The sequence below is a fragment of the Martes martes genome (assembly GCF_963455335.1).
Source record: "Martes martes genome assembly, chromosome: 4".
In the NCBI taxonomy this organism is placed as follows: domain Eukaryota; kingdom Metazoa; phylum Chordata; class Mammalia; order Carnivora; family Mustelidae; genus Martes; species Martes martes.
In genome coordinates, this window is record NC_137891.1 from 185981470 (window position 1) to 185999233 (window position 17764).

The 17764-nt window shown below is 45.7% G+C and overlaps 2 protein-coding genes across 3 annotated transcripts in view; both read right to left on the reverse strand.

Moving 5' to 3' along the window:
* Positions 1 to 1939: 1939 nt before the first annotated feature.
* VAMP3 (vesicle associated membrane protein 3) lies at positions 1940 to 11361 on the reverse strand. The gene is made up of 5 exons (XM_080800894.1): positions 11260 to 11361; positions 9020 to 9101; positions 5572 to 5730; positions 4769 to 4820; positions 1940 to 3722 (listed from the first exon to the last, which is right to left on the reverse strand). Coding segments are annotated over exons 1-5 (315 nt in total). The 5' UTR covers positions 11262 to 11361; the 3' UTR covers positions 1940 to 3702.
* A 3350-nt stretch (positions 11362 to 14711) lies between these two features.
* The window catches only part of CAMTA1 (calmodulin binding transcription activator 1), an 814502-nt gene continuing 811449 nt past the window's right edge, over positions 14712 to 17764 (reverse strand). For both annotated transcript variants that reach the window (XM_080800235.1, XM_080800232.1), the window contains one exon: positions 14712 to 16168. In XM_080800235.1, the coding sequence (XP_080656361.1) occupies positions 16105 to 16168 (64 nt within the window). In that variant the 3' untranslated portion in view covers positions 14712 to 16104. The remainder of the gene's footprint in view (positions 16169 to 17764) is intronic.

A 17764-nucleotide genomic window follows, 5' to 3' on the forward strand; every position in this document is an offset into this window, starting at 1 on the left:
CTGGAGGGAGGCTTCCACTAGGCTCAGATCTGGAGCCTGGGCTAAAGACAGGCACTTGTGTTAACTGGGGATTTAAAGACAAGTAGGAGATTTTGAAATGCACTTAGCTTGCTACTTAGAGGAGGAAGGAAAAGAAATCAATTATTTTCTAATAATTATGCCATAATTGACTTATTTAGTAAATTGTGGTTTTATAGATTGAATTTTCTGCTAGTGTAAAAAGCAGCTCGGTTATAAATAAGGATGCTGTTGTTTTTTAAGATCTTATTTTTAAGCAATCTCTATACCTAGTGTAGGGCTCAAACTCACCACCCTGAGATCAAGAGTCTCACGCTCCACTGACTGAACCAGCCAGGCGCCCCCAAGGACGCTATTTTTAAATGCACTGAGCAGTCTGGTCAATTTTAAACAAATAATCCTCACTCAAAACCAATAGAAAAAAATCACCATACTTTTAAAAAACATTCTTTTAGTGATGCAAATATGGAATTATCACGTAGGATGCACAAGTCATTGGAAAATACGTATGAGTCAAGGGGAATTTGCCACATCCTTTGACTGAAATTGTCATGGGGAAGGCAGCTGTTCACAAACATCACATTTCTCCTTCCGGTGACACGTGGTCCCTGCCACCTGTGAGGTTGGGCGGGGTCATGTGACTTGCTGGCCAGTAAAATGTGAGCAGAGCTAAGAACCCTGCTTCCAGACGGAAGCTTTGAGAGCGAGCGCACAGTTCCTGATGTCCCCCTGCCGCCACAGTGATAACCTGAAACGCATGTTTACAGGAAGTCCTTCCCGGAGGCACTGACGGCAGAACCTTCCTGTTGGCTGCCTTTGCACATGAGGCACGAGTGAGGAAATAACTTGAAGCTGTTGAGATTTGGAAAACAGTTATTACGTAGCGCCCCAGCACCTTCTGAGTGATCTGTATGGTCACGACAAATAGCAGCAAGTGCAGTGGACTGGTCTGGCGTGGACGCTGGATGGATGGTGGTGCCATTTTCTGGAACAGACACTTAACGGTAGGAAGAGGAGCGTGCTGCAGGGGAATGCCCAATTCCGTTTGGTCCACTAGGCCAGGAATCCTCAGTACATTCAAGATTAGAGATGTGGGAAGAGATAAGATTGACCCCCGGGAGACCGAGTAGAACGGAAAGAAGTTGGCTGAGGACCCAGTTGGCTGAGGAATCCTGACATTTACAGAAGAGGCAGAAAAGAGCCCATTTATGGTAGATTTTCCTTCAAAATCTTGAGAAAGGAACCAAAATTTATATAGATCTCACTATAGAAAGGTCCTGAACAAACGGTACGATTCTGCTGTAGGTGCCTTACCAGGACACGATAGCATGGCAGACAAGAAAAGTGGCGACCATCTATCCAAGGTCAAGAAAATGGGAAGAAGTCAACCACTTCTCTCTCAGGTTTATATAGGAAACTGGCATTTCACTGTAACCATAAGCAAAGGTTACTTCTACCCTTATTGTATTGTTCCCTGGAGGTGGTAGATTAAGAGTGGAAGTGTATTCAAGGGGAAGGGTGTGCAGAATCAAAAGGAGAGCTGTGTTTGGAGAAGGTTCCCGCCCGCCCACCTTCCCTTCCCCGAGGGCCACAGAGGCAGCTCGCTACTCCACCAAACACAGAGCCAGCTCTGTGGTCTTTGAAGAACGTGTATTTAAGAAGCTCAAAAGCCAGCTCCTGAGCATTCTGGCAATTCTAAGAAAGCCAGCCGCCCCCTCCCCCCCATCTCCAATACTTCTCACGAGGGGAAGGGTTTGCTTGGGTTCACTAGGGTAGGGGGAAATGCTGGGGACTGGGGAGAGGAAGAGAAAGTGCATTTTGGGGTTTCTAAGTGAGAGGGGAGGGCAGCAACGAGGAATGCCAGTTTTGTGACTTGGACCGCACACAGCGATTCTTCTACAAGCAACACAAGATACCAGAATCACGCTTATAAACAGTTTATTCAGTTCATTAGAGTGGGTGAGTTCCCAGCTAAACGCACAGATACAAGCGAGGTGCCCCCGGGTCAGTGCAGGAGCCAGCGGGTTACAGGGACCGGGCACGAGGCAAGGAGAGAGCACCAAGGTTTCCGAGTCAGACCCGGCCAGAGCCCCTGAGCGGAGGGTGGGCTCGAGGCCTGCCCCAGTCTGACGGCTGCGTCCATCCTCCAGCGGGCATCCTGCAGGCCGTGTCCTCAACACGGCAGCGTCTCAGTGAGGCCAGGGCAAGAGAGATTAAAGGGAGCCCATGTCCTGGGGCACCTCAACTGCTGCTGCTTTGTAAGTCACACGCTGGCATATGGACAAGAATTTTAGAATCCTCTAGTAACCACGGGCCAGGGTGGTAACACCTCAGCATTTCTCCCTCAGAAACTCCTTGCCTGTTTGCATGCCAACCTGAATTCCCATCCTGAAGCCACCCGCCCTGATGGTAAAAGTCTCACATACACCACAAGTCTCTCAGGTGACAAAGCTCTTTCCAAAGCAGCATCTTGTACAGTTTCTGACGTTGAAGAAAGTTGGTTAGCTGTCCTCTGGGAAGAGTCATCCACCCCCGACCAATGCCCGGTAGAAAGTATAATTCAGAAGACAGATTTAGGAAGTGGGATATGGATAAAAATAGGAAAACAAACTCCCAAAGGCTATCGTCTATGCGGACTGGGCCAGTTAATGACCAGGTCACAGACCGTCTCCCTCGAAGGCTGCAGGACTGCTGCTCCCGTAATTATCAGAGGCCCTACTGAGCTCAGTCTCTAGGGAGGAGATGCTCAGAGTCTGACTTAAACCCCCTCTCAGCCCTGGGAGAAATGCGGACTCAGGGGGAGCTGCACCACCCACAGCACTCCAGAGGCAAGAAAGGCCTGTTCGGATGGAGACGGTTCACAGACAGTATTACAATTTTAATTCTGAAGGGCACCTTCAGTTCCATCTGTCACTTTCTTAAATTTATCTGTCAGGAACAGACGTAGGGACACTGTACCGGGCATTCAACTTTTTGGCAAAATAGAAACTTTGGTCATAGCCATAGTTCTGTAAAAATGTTTTAAAGAGGCTACTATTGCTGATTAAAATAATATTTTTAGCAAGTGATACAAAAACAGTAACAAGAAAGTAAACATCTTCGTATCTAATGTAAGAGCAGAAACTCTTTATCCACGTCTTATTTTTAAATACAGCGCAAGTCAGTAGTGCTTATAAACAGTAGAAAGTTCTCTTCTAGGGAATCCGAAAAATAGCAAAATAAGGCACAACCTGTTACTGTTACAGATTTGCTTAGGCAGTAGTGTTCTTTCTGGAAGGCACAAACTGGAAATCTGATTACCTAAGGGCTTAGAATGTGGTTCTGAAGATGTCATATGGCAGGGATGGCTAGCTTGGAACAAATTCCCTTCACCGGAATTAACGGCAATTCCTCAGACAACCTGACTTCGAGGTGACGACACTTGGGCAGTTAAGAGACGCTCTTCATCAGCTACTCGGCCATCTGGGAAGGCGCCGGGCCGGGCGTGGGCTGGGCGGCCGCACTTCAAGTTCGGAGTGTTTATGACATCACAAAGGCACGTGGCCTAGAAATTCAACTTTACAGTAACAAACAGAAACTAATCAGCTTAGACAGAACAGTAGGCGAGCTCGAGAATATAGCGGGTTCTAAGTCAAAGGTCTTGAAGAGGTTTCTTGAACGGCGGGCTGGGGCGGCACTGGTTCTTCACGAGGAAACATTCCACACTAAGGGGGAGACACGACAAACAGAGGAAACAACAGTTCAGTCTCTCACTGCAAACCCGGAGTTACCAGTGAACGTCACCGTCTAAATGCACAAGTCAACTTGGCCAACTTCTTACTAGTGGCGTCTCTACGCTTTGCCGAGGGCTTGAGGTCACTGTCAAGAGAAGGGATGGGAAGAACTGCTTTTTGGAAATGGTTCCCAAGGCCTGGGCTACAAATGTCAAAGGCCTGTTCTAGTACTGCATGTGGTAGCCGGAGTGGTAATTCCGGTACTCAGACTTCTGCGCGCACAGGCGCGTCCGTACAGACGTACGTACTTATCCCGCTACCGTCAGTACTACGCGCCGGGGACGATCCTGTGCACCATTCGTAGACTGCGCAGCGGTGTCCCCATAGCAAGCGTACGGGGGTACTATTATCATCCCCACTCTCCAAGTGAAGAAACTGAGGACCAGGGACATTAAGTTGCTTGCCCAAGGCTGAGCAGCTGGACGGGACCGGAGCCACAGGGAACAGGCAGTCATGCTTGTAATCAATAGACGAGACTGTTCCTCGTACGAGGAAGTATCGGATGAAAATGTGCTCAGAGTGAAAACAGATGGGGCAGTGGAAATGAACACATTTTTCTCTGACTTCAAAGGATCAATGTTTATACTTAAAAAAACCCTTGGATTTTAATGAAATAATCAAGTACTTAAAACATTTACTGAAGAGGGGCGCCTGGGTGGCTCAGTGGGTTAAGCCTCTGCCTTCAGCTCAGGTCACGATCTCAGGGTCCTGGGATTGAGCCCCGCATCGGGCTCTCTGCTCGACAGGGAGCCTGCTTCCCCCTCTCTCTCTGCTTGCCTGTCTGCCTACTTGTGATCTCTCTCTCTCTGTCAAATAAGTAAATAAAATCTTGAAAAAAAAATTTACTGAAAAAAATGAAAATCTTTGGAGTGAACTAGTAATTCTGAGGGAACTTTTTTTCCAAGTTCTTGTATGTGACGTCAGCTGTGACCACACCGAGAAGACCTGAACAGTGGATTTAGGCCAGGAGAACTCACCGATGATGATGATGATGATGATGACCACGACGACAATCCCTATGGCCCACATCTGCGACAAAACAGAGACCATCTCACATTTCCAAACACACAGATGAGCGTGCCCACTGAAGAATGTAATATTCTAGTCATGGACCGAGAAGCTAAGGTGCACTATAATCTGAAATAATTCAGTTTTTAAAGCCTAAATTTGCTGTTCTCAATTGTAGTATGAAGTTATTTATCTGCTTTTTAGAAGATGGTCCAATGATTTGTGGTCCCTAGGAAGGCATCTGCATGGGCTACTAAGCCTGTCCTGTGCATTAGGGAGTGTCACTCGTGTGCCGTAAGGGGCAAGATACCTCTGGGCTGCGGCAGGTGTTAAGGTCTGCTCTGCGGTGCGCTGCTCGGGGGGCTGCTTTCTGCACTTCTGTGGAGCACACTGGCTTTCAAGCACCCCCATCCTGTGCCGCTGGAGCCTTTCACTGAACCACAGGCCAGCGGACTGCCAACCCCAGCCCTTTCCTGCCACTGTGTGTGCAGGGCTTTGCGGGGGGGGGGGGGGGGAGACGTGGAAGGGCCTTGGTGGGTTGGTGACCCGATTTTGGACATTCCCGTTCTATATGCATCTTAAGGTCAGCCATGGCTCATGGTGCATTCCTAGCTGAGGGCCCAGGAAGAGGGCATGCGGCCAGGGCTCCAGACTCAGAGTCAAGCCAGAGTTCCACGTACGGGACACCAAACTCCTCTCCAATACCTGCAGCGCCCGCAGGCCCTCTGAGAACGGAGGTGACTCCATGTAAAGTCAGGGGAAAGCAAATCACCTTGCAGTTCTTCCACCAGTATTTTCTCTTCAACTTGGCAGCGCTCGTTTCAAACTGGGATGCTCCTGCCTGTAGCGCGTCTGCGCGGTCATCTAACTCCGACAGCTTCTGGTCTCTTTCCAACACCTTATCCACGTTGACTCTCATGATGTCCACCACCTGAACGGACGCGAGCACGCCGAGTTACACAGAGAGGAAGGGAAAAACAAGCAGAACTCTCAGTGAAGTAAAAGGGCTCATTTCCCTTCAGGTCAGCACTTGATTACTCTGAGCCACGCTTTCATTTAAAAAGGAGGGAGCAGGGAGTGGCTCACTCTTTCATGAGGAAAACACCTGGCAAACTAGAAACAGAAGGGCACTTCCCTAACATGACAAAGAGCATTTATGGAAAAACCCTCAAGTAACACCCAGGCTCAGTGGTGAAAGACGGAGAATTTCTCCCCAAGATCCAGAACAAGCAAGGATGCCCACTTTCACTAATGCTGTTCATCACTCTCCTGGAAATTCCGGCCAGAGCAATCAGGCAAGGAAAGAACAAAAGACATCCAAATTGGAAAAAAAGAAGTAAAATGGTTATCTTTTTGCAGATGATTCCATATACGGAAAATCCTAAAGAATCCACACTAGAGTCAATAAACACGCTCAGTAAAGGCTCAGGGTGCAAGACCAGCACCCAGAAATCAGAACGTTTCCATTCAAGATAAATGAAAAGGAAATTAAAAAAAAAAATTCCACATACAGTAGCATCTGAAAGAATAAAATACTAGGGGATAAACTGAACCAAGGAAGTGGAAGATTTGTGCACTGAAAACGACCTACAAGACACCGCTGAAAGGAATCAAAGACATCATTAAATGGGAAGATGTTCCAAGTTCACAGATAGGAACACTTACTGTTAAGGTGGCAAGATGCCTCAAAGCACTGTACAGATACACAGATTCAACGCAATCTCTATTCAAATTCCACTGTCTTTCTCCACCTACCATCCCCTCCCAGAAACAGAAAACCCAGTCCTTAAATTTTTATGGAATCGCAAGGGGTCTGAATAGGCAAAACAATACTGAAAAAGAAAATGTTGGAGGACTCAGACTTTCCAGTATCAAAACCTTACAACAAAGCTACAGTAATCAAAGTAGTGTGATTCTGGCATAAGGACGGACATACGGACTGAGGATCCAGAATTAACTCAAACTTCTATGGCCAAATGATTTTTGACAAAACTGTCAAATCACTCAGTGAGGAGGAAAATGGTCTCTTCAGCAAACGGTGCTAGGACAATGGGACAGCTGCTAGGACAATGGGACAGCCAAGAAACGAAGCTGGACCTTTACACCTCACCCTATATATAAAAATTAACTCAAAATGGATTGATGACCTAAGTATAAGAGCCAGAAACTATAAAACTCTTAGAAGAAAACATAAGAGCAAACATTCCTAACTTTCAATTTGGCCATGGATTTGACACCAAATCAAGAACAACAAAAGACAAAATAAACTGAACTTTTAAACAATTAAAACCTTTTGTGCAAAAGACATTCTCAAGGATGTGAAAAGACAATCTACAGAATAGAAGAAACTATTTGCAAATAATTTATCTAAGAAGGGTTTAATATCCAGAATATATATACACACATATATATGAACTCCTGCTCCCCAACAAGGAGAGAAACTACCCAATTAAAAAAGCCAGGCAACAGACTTGACTAGACACTTCTACAAAGAACGTATACAAATGATCACCGAGCACATGAAAAGATATTCGACACCGCTGGTCATTAAAGAAATGCAAACCAAAACCACAATGAAATACTTCATATTCGTTAAGGAGGACAGCTACACTCAGAGAAAACAGAAACTAACAAGTGTCGGTGAGGAAGTGGAGAAGCAGGGGCCCCCGGACACTGCTGGAGGGAAGGCAGGCTGCAGCGGCCACTGTGGACAGGCTCGGCAGGTCCCCAAAAAGTGAGACACAAGATTACCACGTCATCCAGCACTCCTGCTTCTAGATACGTATCCAAGAGAAATGAAAACATACGTCCACACAGAAATTTGTCCATGAATGTTTGCAGCAGCATTATTCATGATAACCAAAAGGTGGAAACTCAAAAACCCCTCCACAGATGAATGGAAAAACAAATTCTGTATACACACACCACGGAACACCACTCAGCCCTAAAAAGGAAGGAGGTACTGACAGATGCTGCAACGGGGACCGACAGCAAAAACGTCATGCTGAGTGAAAGAAGCCAAACCCAAGAGGCCACATGGGGCACAAACCCCTTTATCGGAAACAGCCACAACAGGCAAATCTATAGCAAAAGAAAGCCGACTACAGGTTACCAGGAACAGGATAAAGGGGGAACGGCAAGTGAGGACCGCACACGTCCAGGGTGTTCTTCAGGGGGGATGCAGAAGTAGTGAACGCAGACACAGGTTAATGGCGGCACAACACTGTGAGTACACTGAACTCCCCTGGTCGATGGCTAATTGTATGTTAAGTAAATTTCACCTCAATTAAAAACAAAACAAAACAAAAAACAACAAAAAACCCCCACCTCTCCTTAAAATTCCTTTGGTTAAGAAAAAGGACCCAGTTTGATTTTGTAAGTAAAAGAAAGTTTCATCCAGTTAGAATGGGTAAGATGGGTACGAACACCACGGAAATGCACAAGTTTCAGAATTCAGTTCCTAAACAAAACCATCAGACCAGAATATTACCAAATGATTTAATAATGCAATCTAACCCAAGTTTGACTCTGCTTTTTAAAGCAGCTAAGTGCAGAGAGATCAAGAGGTCTTTGTTGCACACTGGCAGCTCTTCGGGCTACAGAATCCTAGTCTGAATTTCTCACAGTCTCCCACTGTGGGTCTGCACATACAGAGCAGAAAAAAGATGCTGTGAGGGTCCCCTGACTCCAGGATTCCACAAATACCGATTTGTCGGGCTAGAGCAGTCTGCCAGCATCTGCCTTCGGTAGGTGAATGGGTGACAACTGGAATGGAATTCCAGAGGTTTGCTCAAGCCTAGTAACCAGTGTGTCAGGCTACTCTAAGAAGCCTTTTGATGAAAAATCAGGTTGGAGGGATTCATCTTGGTTCGAACAACCTAGAGACCTAATCCTTAAAACTCTATTACCCTATTTTATAAAGTGTTTTTTTTTTTCTTTTCCATTTTTTTAAAAATTGTGGCAAACTGTATCTTATAAAGTGGTTCCTGGAGGAATGCTCTCAGGAGGAGTGTCTGTGGTTCAGATACGGGATTCGGTCACGGGAAAACAAGCATGACTCCTGGAGACTGACTTCTCAGAAGCTTAGCTTTGTTATATTTATAAAACAGCCAAAATTTCCTTTATACTCATGCTTTTATGATACTTTTTCTAAAAAGAATTCTTTCCAGGGTGTTCCCATGTTGGTTTAAAATTCAGTTTTCAACACTGGAGAGCAGTACCTCATCGACTTGATTTTGTGTCTGCTGAAGTCTTCGGTTGCTGCTGGAGGCAGCACTTGAACCTGCAGGTGCACTTGTAGACCTGAAACGTGGAAAGGCACAAGCATGAGTAAATTCTGATTTCAGATACATTTCTGTAAGGATGAAGACGTTACTCCAAGACCTCGCTGTTAGAAGTTTCAGAACTAAAGCAGAAAAGAAATCCTTCCCACAGTAATGAATAAAGGTTCTAATGACATTTCTTCTAATTCCTCTATAATTTCCAAGATTCATCCATATGTGAGAAGTGACCAGAGTCTAAAGCGAAGGTTTAACAAGCTTCACTTTGTAACGCTGAAGCACCTGATGTTAATATCAGGAATCCTAAGAGAGGGAAACTCTACTTCTTTATTGTTTAAAGGCACACATCTGCTTAAATGCACTCAGTACTCTTCTGATCTCTCATTGTGGCAAGAATTGTTTTCACAGTTATGAACAATTACAAAATGCCACTTTTCCACTACGGAGAAATATATTCATTTACAGAAACAGGGTCAGGAACATCAAGATGTAGGGAGGAGGGGTGGTGTGAGTGGGAAAGGTGAGATGTGGTGCCTCCTCTCTTAGAAGGTACCCCTCTTTTCAAATCCTCACTGAATGCCTGCTTCTCCCCAGGCAGATCTTCCTTGACCACAGTGGCTCTGAAGTCCTTATTGCTTCCATTACTTGGCTGGCTAGAGTCTGATTTTTCACACACACACACACACACGCGCGCGCGTGCGCACACGCACACCCAGTCAACCCTTGAACAAGGTGGGGTTTGGGGGCACCAACCCCTTTCCCCACCCCACAACTGAAAATCTACATGTAACTTTTGACTCCTCCAAAAATGTAACTACTGACAGCCTACTGTTGACAAGAACATAAACAGCTGACTTACACGTATTTTGTATGTTGTATGTATTATACACTGTGTTCTTACAATAAAGTAAGGTCGAGAAAAACTGTTAAGAAAATCGTAAGACAGAAAAACAGTAACAGTAGTGTTCTGTATTTATCAGAAAAAAACCCACGTGTAATTCACACCCATGTTGTTCAAGGGTCATCGGAACGTCTCGCCTTCCCTAGTAGATCAGACTCCTGTGTCTTAGACGGCTCTTCCCTGTACCCAAGACAGCACCAAGCATGCGTCTTGCATACAACAGCTACTGATGCATCCACTGATTCAAGTTCTTTTATACCTACCATGTGTCAAAGACCAGGGATGTACCAGGTCCCATGCCTGCCCTTACACTTTATTTTTATTCTCTGATAGGTAACAGTGAAGAACCATGTACTGGTACGTCTTCTTCAAGCGTTTTCTCATGTAATCCTTATTAACTCTTCGAAGGGGGTACTACTATTAGCCCCATCTTATGGAAGCCTAAAGTGGGGTTTAGAAAGCCAACACGGCTGGTTGCACTGGAGCCTGTCTCTAGACCAAGTCCCATATGATTCTACGGATCTAGACCTTAACAACCGTTAATTTCCCGGCACAGCAGCCTCAGCAGGCACACTCCAGAGTGGTGGCCCTAGCTCCTAGGAGTAACCCGGGGAAAGCACCCATTCCTTCCTCCTCCGTAGGTGAGCCATGACAGGCTGGAAGGGCACAGAGGGTCCTTGGAACTCTTGACAGAATATTACCGCGGGAAAACTCCCACGTTATCAGGGGCCACTACAAGATGGCTTCTGCCTAAAGAGGGAAGGTCTACAGCTCCGCTCCTGAGTCCACTCTGACCACTGCTGCCTCCACACACAGGGCCGAGGTCCTTTCCCTTGCAACTTCCGGAGCCCAGCCCAGTACCAGGCGGCCAACGGGCGCTCCAGGTCTAGGGCAGGGACCACCGCTCCTCTCGGGAGCCTCGGGCCGGGAGTTAGGGGAAGGGGAGAAGGGGTGGGGTTCAGTTAGGGGCAGGGGAGGGAGGGGGCGTTTCCTAGCTCCGGGAATCCCCCGGCCGCCCCGCCCCCGCCTCTTCCGCGGTCGCCCGCCAGCCGCGGGGCTGCGAGCTGCGCGGCGGGGCAGGCTCCGCCCGCCAGCAGCCCGTATCCTCCGGGCCGCCGCCCATCCCTGGGCCTCCGGAGCCACCGCGCAGGCCCGCGTCCGAGCGGCTGAAGGGGGCGGGGGGCGGGAGGAGGGGGGGACCGAGCAGGGGGAGGATCCCAGCCGCGGGCCACCGTCTCCCGGAGTCCGAAGCCGCCCCGCGTCTCGCCGCGTCACTCACATTTTGGTGGCGGCGGGCGACGGTCAGCAGAGCGGCGCAGCGGGACCGAAGGCCGGGAGCTGGGCGGGGCGGCGGCGCGGGGCAGATGACGTCGCCGGGCGCGGCCGCGGAGGGGCGCGCCGGAAGGGGGCGGGGCGTCTCGGGGCGGGGCCACGGGAGAGCGCCGGGGGGCGGGGCGCGAGCTGACTGCGCGAGGCGGTGCGCCTGAGCTCTGTCGCGCTCGCGACGCTGTGGGACGCGGCGCGTTAGGCACGGTGAGGGGACTGTCTCGGTAAATGGGGGCGGGGGCCATTTCCCTGGCCGTGGCAGTACAGGGGACCCACTGTGTGCTTCTGCTGGACGTCCCGCGTTAACCCGGTGGTCCTGGAGACCCCCGTTTCCCCGGGAAACTTGTTAAAAGGAGATCGGAAGGCCCTTTGGGAGTATTGATCACAGGCGTCGGTAGGGTTAGACTCCCTCTCTTCGTGTGCTCGTTGGTGACTCAAGTGTCTGTCACTGCACAGGCCGTACTACAGTCTGTCTACGGGAGCCTGGCCATGAGGGGCTGTGCTTCGTTTCTGTATTTCTGCATTCCCGGGCCCGGCACAGAGTAGGTCCTCAACTTCTGGTCGGCTGCGGGCGGAGGCACAGATCCAAATGCAGTGAGTTACTTTGCCGTGTATTTAAAGTTGTTACTGGGAGGATTCCTACCAGCGTAGACAACGCCTACCTTAAAACAAAAACAAAAACAAACCAGAACACCCCAGAACACTGCAGAACGCTGCCAGGTCAACCGGCAGAGGAGATGAGAAATGAAAACTAAAATCCTTAAATACCGAACTGTCTTTTCCCACTGTCGATGTAACAATCTGAAAAGGGAGATGTTAGTGTGTATTAGAATAAACAAGAGTGTCACGGAGGAGGTGGGGTTTGAGTTGGGTAAGTAGGTAGGAAGAGAACTCTGCAGGCAAGGGATGAACAAACATGACCAAGGGCAGCAGCGGAAATGGACATGGTTTGCACCGCCCAACCAGAAGGGGCAGGTTGGGGGACAGGTGAAAAGAAGACAGAATAAAGAGTGAGGATCAGCAAGAAAAGAGAATGTCGCTTGAATGCAGTGGGCTTTAGAAACCACCGGGGGCCTGGTGGAGCTGGGAGATATCCTGCAGACTGGGTCTGGCGGGAGCATCCACACCAGACTCCGTGGAAGAGGGACTACCAGGGAGACGAGATGACACCCTGCAGTGAAAGGAAAGGAGATGATGACAGAATTCTCAGAAGAGAAGATGCGTATTAGTAGTCAGCTGGAAAATGCCTTTTCAGAAGCAGCAGAGGATTCTCGCGGCAGTGGTGAATTTAGATTGGCGTCTCTATGTTTCAAGTAACTGGCATGTTGAGCGGTGCCTGAGAAGACGGTTGAGAAAAGCGAGTGTTCTAGGGGCAGTGGCTTACTAAGACATTTTTCTTACGGACACGTCTGAAGCTCTGTAATAGCTGATGACAAAACACTGTCTCTAGATCTAAGGAAATCCAGGGAAGTGATCTCGTCTGGGTTTGAAACAGGCTGGTCACCCCGGATTTCAGTATCAGGTAAAGTTAAAGTAAAGCACACACATAGTATGGGGAAATTTTCTTCATTTTTTAATTTACAGCAGAAAGAATATAAAGCATTCAGAAAACATTTTCCATATTTTAAGGGCAATTCAAAACATTTTGCATGGTTTCCAGCAGCTGGGTTCTTCAACAGATCCATTGATTCAATGATGCTTCACATGCACAATTACAAAAATAAAACTTACAAAAAAGAAGACATCTAGACTAGTTTTACATGCAAGTCTCAGGGACCCCCCATTGGGCGCCAACTACTGTGTGGAACTGCCATAAGCGACGCTGCAGCCAGAGAGGGGTTCGGTTTATTGTCTTTATTTTCGTTCACACAGTACAGCTGATTTCAAATGGGTAACAAGAATAGCAATTAAATCTTCAGGAGACAGAATAAGATTAGCTATTAATTTTATAATGAAGTCCTACTCCTGGCACTTGGGAATTCAGATTATCCAAGAAAGCTGCGCTTACCTATCATCTTATATTCAAAATTAAGATTCACAACCAAGGAAAAGCGGTCAGAAATGCTTCGTTTCAGTGGAAGTGCATTCGTACCTCACCTATGAGTCACAGTTGTACTGGTGGGCTACACCGGTAGGTTTTGAACCTACTTCCTATCCCCTCCGTAAGAACCCTCCTAATTCTATGTTAAGTCTTTATCTTCCAGAAGTTTCTAACTTACTCGGCTAATAATGTAGCATGGGAGACATTAAAAAAATAAATGAATAAATAAACAAACGTGAGGGTTAAAGCAAATCCACTGAGGTCATTACTCTTGTCAAAAGATCAGTTATTTGTACCATAATAAATGGAGTAAACGTATCTAGTTTCAGTTCTAATATGGGATATTCTGAAAGAGCTGGCTTTCACCTTCCTATTCCCATTTATGGATACAATTGTGTGTTTTGTAAATTACTCAGTGTCCTCCTACAGGTCAAATCGTTTAAAATAATAGGTATTTGGGGTGGGGGGAGTGCAACAGCTGCAACATAACCCACACATTTAAAAACAAAATCGAGCCAGGTCAGTTTACAAATGTACAGGTGGCTACTGGTTGTGGGGCTGTCACTGTTGTCAAAGCTGATCACAAGCGGTAAGACGTATACTGTACAGTAATCCGAGGTTGGCAGTGAAAGGAAGTAATTAAAAAACAAGTACAATTATAGAAAAGGCACCAAGAGCACTGACCCCAGTTTTTACCACAATCTTTTTGTATCTACCTTCCTTCTAAAGACACCAGTTTAAAAGCTTATTTGTGAATATTTTTAGGCTTCACAACGAGCCTTTAGTTTTTAACTTACAGTTGGCAGCCAGAACCAAGAAAAAGAAAACAAAACGAAAACTATCACTTCAGCTTTACACCAACTGATCCTGAAACTTTACCTGGGAATTTTAAACTGGCATCAGCAAATTCGAACTTTATTCTCTCAATTTAACGTTAGTAGTTTAATTTTTAAAAGCATCAGATTTCTTTGGCTCCTCGTTATATGGAAAGAGTAACAGACCATGACAACCCTACGAGACCAGTTTGCATCTTTTAAATTTTTAGTTATTTTTTGTGCAATTTTTGTTCCATTTTCTGATTTCCAGCAGGAGATATGAAAAACGTGAGACGTTTTCCTACTTGTCATACCATTTCTTTTGTCAGGTTTTGATCGTTCTAAGTGTTCTTTGTTGGAGTGAGTGGATGGTGTTAAGCTATATACGGATTCATCTTATGATTATCTGTTTAGCAAAAGTAACTTAATTTTCTTAAGCAATATTAGCATTCACATTACTTGGCACCGTTGGCAAAAAAATTTTAAATTAAATAAAATAAACTCCTGGTAGCCAAAATTAAATGTAAACATATCCTTTTTTTTTTTTTTAAGTAATGTTACTCTGCCTTTTATCCTAAGTCTAAATACAGTAGCTCTTTTTTTTTGTTTTTTGTTTTTTGCAGTTTAGTCATGCTTTAGCAAAATGTTCTTCTAAAGAACATTTAAAATAAAGTACTCTTATAGTGAAATAAAGTTTTTTTTTGTTTCATTTTACAGACCATAGCCACTAATGCTTTGCTTTTGTTCATTTCTTTTTTCTTGATTTCATGCACATATCTCTTTGTTTTAATATATACAATATATACAAACAATACATCCACATTTTTTTCTCGCTCGTTCAGACAAAACTATACAAATAATTTTATCTTGCCATGTTATTGACCTTTGTGAATAAAATATTTAGCAATTAATATAATCCCTTTCAAATATTTTCTCACTTTCCGATTCTACCTTCTATATATACACAGAAACTGCTCAGTTTGGATGAGATTATAGCCAAAAATATGGAATTTACTGGCCAGAACGCAGCACCACACTGATCTTTTAGGTGGCAAATGTCCAGGCAAGGTTTATGATTCCTTAGAATGACTACAGTTTCCAAGGTTACTAAAAAAAGCTCCATGCTGTACCAATTCTCTAAGTAAATCTCATTGCACATGAAAGTAAGGCCCAAAAATTAAAGTGCTGAGCATGACAAAAGGGACAAGATGATCACTATACTCGCAGGTTCTTGGGAGGTGGTGGGGACAAGAAAATAAATTTAAACTCTGTAAGCTGTTTCTCATTAGTTCCCATGCATTACCCGTTTACCACACACCCGCCCCTCTGCAAATTTCCACAAGACATTAAAAACCTGCAGATTTTTAAAGTTGCATTAAGTGTGCTGTAGAGATTAAAACAAACACAAATTAAAATAAAATAAGATCAGTGAAGGAAATGAGAACACACGGACCCAATAAGATTTGTATGATCTAAGCCCTCCACTGAGAATCAATCCCAAAGATTCAGCTTCTTGGAAGTAACTGACAGGTGCAGGAGCAGCATTCTCTTTTGTTGCTAGTGCATCCCCACCTTTGCTTGTCTATATTTTTGGTATAAATATTTGTACAGTTCCACACGATGTTTGAATACAGCCCTATATGAGAAGGAAACCGGCTTCTTCCTAAGTAGAGGAAGCCTCTTTCAGTTCCTCGTGGTGTCTTGTTTTCCCATGATCCAACAGAAGATTGAGTTCCAAGATGTCTTGCTGATCAAATTAAAAGTTGTCCATGAAAGTGCAAATGCAATGACCAACACATTCCTGTTAAAATCCTGCAGCTGATCTCCCCAAAACTGCAGAGGGATTGTGTGTGTGTGCGCGTGTGTGTGCGTGTGCGTGCGTGTGTGTGTCGTTGCATGTCTCTGCTAAAAACAGAAATGAAAACAGTCTGAAAAAGCAATGTCACATTGCTAAGGGATGCTGCTGTATGTCTTCAAGTTCCTTGGCCTTTCTCAACTCTTTCACTCTGGAAGAGAAACAGAACAGAACACCAGGTGATAGCTATATAGTGAAACCGTGGCCGGATGAGGGGAAGGGCGGGACCATTCCCTCCGAAGTGAAAAACCAAGACAAAAACCCTTTGGAAGACTGATGGCAAAAGAAACTCCTGCTAAGTTCCTGGGGGAAACATTCAAGAGAAAGACACGTCCCTTCCTGAAACTCTGCTCTGTAGCGAGTGCTCTGAACACAAAGCAAAACGGAAGTCGACAGCTTTAAGTCACGTGTGACGGTAACGTGCTCGTCTTAGGAAAAGGTAACTGTTCGCCTGGCTTTCCTTTGTAGCCTGTTGGGACCACCGTGAATGCCCAGCAGTCCCACGGGAGGCACGTTAGGGAAACTGCACACACACTTGCTTCGCTTCTGACACTCCCGGGGATTGAACTGCTTTGCTCACAGACTCAAGACGGAAGGTATCTTGCAACCCATCGGACGCCTGCACGGCCCTACCACTTGCGCTCGTGCATCGTGCAGTCTTTCTGAGTCTCCTTATTCCTTACCTTCCTCCCATTCCACACTGTCACTTTCTAAGATGTTCGGGTCACTTCCCCCCGTGCTCCCAGATGGACAGCAACAGGGGGCGTACCACTGTGTTCTATTTATCAAACATGTTGTAGTGAACAAATTTAAATGAAATCGTTGTCAACAGAGTCATGGGAAGTTCACATCAGCAAATTACGTGTTACCGATCCCCTCTGGTCTATGGTTTTCAATATAAAACTCTGTCTTGGGTTTTGAATATGGCCACCTGACGTAGGTGGGGTGCCCGGGAAGGGGTTGTGAGCTAGATTATTTCCTTTTAGTGACAAATAATTGAGATCTTGCCTTAATAGCCAAATGATCAAATGCAAGTGTGACTTCAGGGTCTGAGTCCCGAAGGCAGCGCGTGCGGTGCACGGCAGGCAGCGTGAGCTCTGCGGACCCTGTGATAACATTTGTTTCCTAAAACGGGTGTGGGAGGGTGGGTTCGGGCAAATAGAAGCTGCTGTTTCTCAGGACACGGATACCCTATACCTCAACAGCGCGACAAGGAAAAGGCTCTTCTGTTTTGCTCCTGGGGGCCTCTAGAGAGGTCAGTAATCCCCAAACACAGTTTTCTGATTCTCCAAGGCTAAGGTTTCTGCTGTTATCTTAAGTGATACTGGTCAATTCAGATTCTATCTTAAAGCAAATGCCCGTTTACTTTCTAAATAGATTCTTGTTAACACTCAGGGGGAAGAAAACATTTTGAAAAGCAGTAGGAAGTTGTTGTTGATATCTGGGATTCAATGGCCTGACACATATGCTATTATAGCAATTGAAGAAAACAATATATTTACCACCTCCAAGCAGAATCATTTCTGAGTATTCTGCAAAGTTGATACAATCTCTTCAGAGAGAAGTTGCTCTCTTTCAGAAAAAAAAAGCTTTATTATTTTATCATCATGAATACTGAAAAAAATTATCATGTTTGAAAACTTATTTGCCTGATTTATTTACTAAATACACCAGGTCCAGCTTGATCAACAGTGTATCTTCAAAACTGTTAAATCCCTCCTCCTCAACAGGTACGTTTAGAACACGT